The sequence below is a fragment of the Hipposideros armiger genome, unplaced genomic scaffold (genome assembly GCF_001890085.2).
Source record: "Hipposideros armiger isolate ML-2016 unplaced genomic scaffold, ASM189008v1 scaffold_66, whole genome shotgun sequence".
Classification (NCBI taxonomy): domain Eukaryota; kingdom Metazoa; phylum Chordata; class Mammalia; order Chiroptera; family Hipposideridae; genus Hipposideros; species Hipposideros armiger.
Genome location: NW_017731416.1, coordinates 2,011,373 through 2,016,884, shown reverse-complemented (window position 1 = coordinate 2,016,884; position 5,512 = coordinate 2,011,373). Strand labels below are relative to the sequence as shown.

The following is a 5,512-nucleotide window of genomic DNA, read 5'->3' as shown; positions in this document are numbered from 1 at the left end:
ACATCAGTAAAACTAACATTCATAATCTCTGATTAAAGGTTAATACTTTATCCTGAAAAAAAAAAAGGCGCCTTCTTAAGAAAAACAAACCTCAGTGTTGCCCTGACTGCTTTCTTTTCTCCACGGACTGGAGAAAACTTCAGCCCTCACTGGCCTGTATCCACTGGAACCTCACGGGTCTGGGGGCCTTTGTCCTGAAGGAGGCTCCTGCTAAGCTGGGGTCACCCTCAACCTCAGGAGGGCCCCCAAAACCTTTGGATTAGGCAGATCCGTATTCCCACTCAGCTTTCCCAGAGGAGGCTCATCTGGAAGCCAGAACTTAAAACCTCAAGGGTTGAGGTGGGCCCCTCCTCCTGTATCCTCTTCCCTCCTGACTCTGCCATGTCTAGCAGGAGCCCCTCCTCCCATCCTAGAGGGACTGAGGTAAGACAGCGCAGCAAGCTCACACCAGGAAAGGAGACTGGGGGGACCTAACAGGCAGGGTCTTCCCCACATCTCCATTGCCATATTGAGCATTAGTGTCCACCACCCTCCTCTGCCCCTGGAAGGGAGGAAAAGAGGGCACTCCAGCCCTAAGGTGGGGGGCCGAGGCGCCCCGCTGGGCTGGCGCAGATAGGATCTGAACGCGGAGAAGGATGGCCCCTGGCTCTTTGATCCGCAGCCAGCCAGGCTGGACCTGGACCCAGAGGGGTGGCGTGGCCCTCTTCCGGCCGGCTTTGCGGCAGCCAGGCTTCCTTGTGCTCCTCTGAACCGCAGAAGTATCCAAGACACTCTCCCTTACCAAATACCTTCTGCCCCAATTGCTCTCGGGAGAGATGGGAACGTCTACACCGAATCCAACACAGAAACCTGCTGGGGGCTGCGGGTTTGCTGCACTGCTATCCAGAGTGGCGGGTGTGTTTCCTAGACGCGGTGGCTGAGCCAAGGCCAAGCATGCTGTGGAAGCCCGCGTGGACTTGACCCCAGGTGCCTTGTAGATACAATGGAAGCTGGCCCAGGTTTCCGCAGTCCTCCAGCCAACCTGCAGCCCGGATCTTGCGAGGGGCCCTCTGCACCAGGCTTGGAGTCAATGGGCTCTTCGAGATTGCAACTTGAATCCCGCAGCCCACGTGTCTGCCCAAAGCCTGGCATCCCCAGGCCATGGGTTCTAGGAGTGGAACTGAGTTGGGAGAGTCGTGGGAGGGGGAGGGCGTGACTGGAGGATCCCCATGGTGCGGCGGGGTCTTTCCTCCTAGTCCTCTTGGCTGTTCGCGCCTCATGAATATGTGATATATGAGCCCACCACGCAACAGGCGCTCAATAAATGTGACGGGTATACGCTTGTGTTTGCGCTGTGAGTGGACAGCCTGGAAGGAGGTCTCAGGTTGGCTTAATGCTGGAGAAGAGGGCTTTGAGGGGTCCTAATCTGCCAACGTGGTGTTTGAGCACAGCCTCCGAGCAGCCCCAAGCTCTAGGAGGCTCCCAGTTCCAAGCCCAGGAAGTATTGGGCCCGGAGCATAGACACAGTTCACACCTTGCCTCCTGTTCCAAGCCATCTCAAGAGCCTAGGGGGCTTGTACCCTCCGCAGTTGGGGTTGAAACCTGGGAGCGGGACGGGAATCACTAGGTGAGGAAGGGGATTCGCGGTCTCCTTTAAAGTCCCTGCATTTCAGGAGAAAGGTGATGCTTTTCAGGCTCGTCCAACGCCTCACTGGGGTAACGCCCGGGAGAGCGAGCCCTTTAAGACTATGCCCACTGGTCGCGTCGTGGCTTCTCCCGGGAGGGGAGAGGCGGGGCGATTGGCCCCTCCCATCGTCCGGGCCCGCCCCCGGGTCCCCGCCCCGCCCCCCGCAGTCCGCCGGCGGCGCCTTTGATGTTCGGACCCGCCAGCTCCAGGAGCCGCTGAGCCTGGCGCCCGCGCCCCGCGCCCGCAGCCCGCCCAGGCGGAGTCAGCCCGCGCTCCGGGCTCGGAGGTCCGGACTGCGGGCTCGCCGCCTCCCGGGCCGGCTTCGCGCCCCTCACTCCAGTGCCCCGCGCCTCCGCGGGCGGAGCGCACCATGCCGCAGCTGGACTCGGGCGGGGGCGGCGCGGGCGGCGGCGACGACCTCGGCGCGCCTGACGAGCTGCTGGCCTTCCAGGACGAGGGCGAGGAGCAGGACGACAAGAGCCGCGACAACGCCGCGGGCCCCGAGCGCGACCTGGCCGAGCTCAAGTCGTCGCTGGTCAATGAGTCCGAGGGCGCGACCGGCGGCGCTGGGGTCCCGGGGGCCGGCGCTGGGGCCCGCGGCGAGACCGAGGTCGGGGCGGAGGTGAGCGCTGGCCTGTGCACCGCTCCTCCCCTCTGGACGACGCTCGGGCCTCGGCTCGCGCTGACCCGCCCTTCCCTCCCGCGGCCCTCGGGGTCTCCATCCCTCGGAGCCCCTCCTGTCCCTGCCCCTGTCCCCGAGTCCCCAGATTTCCCTGCGACCCTCACGGCCCCTCTGGATCTCCCCGCAGGCGCTCGGGCGGGAACACACTTCGCAGAGACTTTTCCCCGACAAACTTCCAGAACCTCTGCAGGACGGTGAGTTTCTGCACCTCCTGGCTCTCCTCCATCCACTAAGGCCCTGGCCTCCATGGGAGGGAGGGAGGGAGCGAGGGAGGGAGCGAGGGAGGGAGCCGAGGGGTTGCCTCCCCCACTACTGCAGCTCCAGGAGGCGGTAAAACCGAAGGGGTGGGAGTGTGGGGGGCGGGTTTCCCGGGCGCCGCCGGGCTCGAGTCACTTCCGGTGCCCTGACCTTTATAGGAGTAAACAGACCCCCGCCATCTCCGCCTCCCCTCCTGCCCAGGTGACTGACTAATCCCTTCTTGAGGAGAAAGCGTTGGCCAAGGTTCCTTGGCTCGCTGGCAGGGTGGGGGTCAAGTAGGGGCCGCTTGGGGAGGCCTGGACCCAGGGTTCGTGGTCAAAACTCCACACTGTGGGCACCCCCAGCCCGCTCCTTCTCAAGTCACGAACTTGAAGGCGTCCCCTTAGCAATTATTATTTTTTTCTCTGGAGAGCAGACAGCCTTCAGCCCGAGTCGCCCGGGCTGGGGTGTCTGACCCAGCTGTGATTTTTCCAGGCCTGAAGGCCCCGGAGTGCGCCAGCGGCATGTACAAAGACACCGTCTACTCTGCCTTCAATCTGCTCATGCACTACCCACCCCCCTCCGGAGCAGGGCAGCACCCCCAGCCGCAACCCCCACTGGTAAGTGGCCCCAGCAGCCCAGCCTGCCTTGTGCCTGCTACCTCCTTGACCAGGTATGTGAGACATGGGCAAGAAGTGACTTTTGCCTAGAACAAAATATGTAAATGAGAAAACGCTGTTCTGGTCTCTTTTCCCATCCATGCCCATGGGAGCTGAGCCAGAGTACTTTGCTGAAGGAAGGCGGGACGGCCCTGGGCACCCCCGCTTCCCGCTAGCTGTAGTCTTTTGTCTTTCCAGCTTGCTCACAAGCAGGTGCAGGCCCTATCCTGGTGCTAGGTGATGCTGGGGTGGAGTCTTCAACAACTTTTGAGCTGGGACCACACCACCCCCTTGCTCCCAAGGGTGGCATGGGTAGTATAGTCTGAGCTGTGAGCTTTGTAGTTAGCCTTCTCCCAAAAGCCCAGTGCCCCAAGCCTTGGTGCTTGGAGGAACGGCCAGAAAAGCTGATCAGCTTCAGCTCTCCTGGGAGTGCGTGAGAAACATGCTCTACTTGTTCTGTCCTTATTGGCATGACAGCACCCTTGTCAGAGAAAGACCCTGAACATGTATGGAAAGTAAGTTTTTATGAAGCTGACTTGGTCTCAAATGCACCAGGAAGGGTTTGCAGAGGTGGTTCAAATCAGGAGTGTTGTTTAGGGGCCTGTTTCATGAATTTGCAAATTCAGTATGTTTAAGTACCTGGTGCTTTGAAAAGATTTCACAATCGTTACAAACCATGCTTTTCTGCCCATTGGTGCAGTTGGCCTCAAGTGTGAAGGGCCTATTCTCAGTGCTTTGGAGCAGTAAAGCTGCACTTAAAAAAAAAAAAAATTCAGATTAGTGTTTCAGATTGTCCTCCGGTGGCCCAAGTCGGGGGTGAGGTTAGAACTCCTAGAGTATATAAAAGGTTTAGGAGACTCTAGTGGGTGGTGTTGGATGCAAATGTAGGCCCAATGCAGGTGGGAGACTCACATGGCTAGTGGTGGGGGTCACCCAGAGGGAGGAGGGTGACTGCCAGGCTGTTTCCGATTGGGAGTGAGAAGGGTTGGTTCTGAGAACTGTTTCATGCCGAAAGCTCGTGGGAGGTGAGAAGACATGGAGGCTTCTCTCCAGAAACCCAGGGTGGAAAGCCTGGTAGACGGCTGGCTCAGGAAATGAGGTCCTTGCCCTTTGGACCCTCATTTTGTCGTTTGTAGAAGGAGCATGTTGGATGAGGGTTCTGTCCGTCTGACTCTCTGCTCTTGGGTGGTTCCATCTATGAGGTGTTTGCTTCCTTCCAAGTCTGTTGGGAGGGCGCTTGCCCACTGACCTTTCCACCCAATGGAGCAGCTCTCCCTAGAGACCTCCCCTCCAGACGCTTAACAAAGATGCTTTTTGGGCCCCCTGCACGGAGTAAACCCTTCTATTTGGGGCCAGGTTGAAATGACCCATCATTGCCAAACCACCGGCAGGTGAGTTGCTTGGTTGGTCAGGGGGCTGGGATCACAGTGATAACCGTGACTAGACAAAAGGCCTAGGCCCAAGAACGGGCTGAGCAGGGCAGGCCCCCTTCCAGCTTCTTGTGACTTCACCATGGTACAAGGAAAAGCAGTGTTTCTGAGTTCTTTTCATGGCATGGGCAATGGGCAAGTGGTGGGAGAGAGCCCTGAGACGGGCGGCCTCATTCTCTGTAGGGGTGTGGTGATGGGACCATTTGGTGTCTTCACTCACACTGGTAAAAGAGTAGGCGGATGGAGGACCAATTCCAGCAGTCAGGATGGGGGTGGGTGCGGGCTATACGGGCACAACACCCTTCCCCTGGCCTGGATCATTTCTTTTTTTTCAGCTTTGGGGTCTTTCTCATGCTACAGCAGATGCATTTCTACGCATCACACCCTTTGCTATAAGGGCAAAGCCCCTGATCCTCCTCCACCCAACTGCAGCCTCCCACTGCCTGGCTTCTGGGAACACAGGACAGGCTCTGGCGCCAGCTGCTCCAGGGGGTGGGAACAAGGACAGAGGCAAGGACCTAAGTTGGGGTGACGCTGGGTGAGGAAGATGTGCATGAATGTAGTGGAGCCTCTTTTAAGCAAACTTGATAGTTACAAGCAAATAGCAAGTAAGAACAGTTGCTTGTGTTACCCGAAGAGTTGTAATGACATTTAAAATATGGTTGGGTTTTAAAAAGCAAAATTGATTGACCCCATATTTTGGGAGCACATTTATCATGGGATTCAAGGTTCACGTGTCTGGAATCATAAAAGATACTCTTTTTTTTTTTTTTAAAGATTTTTATTGGGTAATTGGGGGGATGGGAACAGTGCTGGGGAATTGGGGGAAGGGGAACAG

At 57.9% G+C, this 5,512-nt stretch overlaps 1 protein-coding gene across 5 annotated transcripts in view; it reads left to right on the top strand.

Moving 5' to 3' along the window:
• Positions 1 to 1,849: 1,849 nt before the first annotated feature.
• Positions 1,850 to 5,512, top strand: part of TCF7 (transcription factor 7) — a 33,996-nt gene continuing 30,333 nt past the window's right edge. For all 5 annotated transcript variants that reach the window (XM_019642277.1, XM_019642278.1, XM_019642273.1 and 2 more), the window contains exons 1-3: positions 1,850 to 2,288; positions 2,476 to 2,542; positions 3,081 to 3,205. In XM_019642277.1, the coding sequence (XP_019497822.1) occupies positions 2,037 to 2,288; positions 2,476 to 2,542; positions 3,081 to 3,205 (444 nt within the window). In that variant the 5' untranslated portion in view covers positions 1,850 to 2,036. The remainder of the gene's footprint in view (positions 2,289 to 2,475; positions 2,543 to 3,080; positions 3,206 to 5,512) is intronic.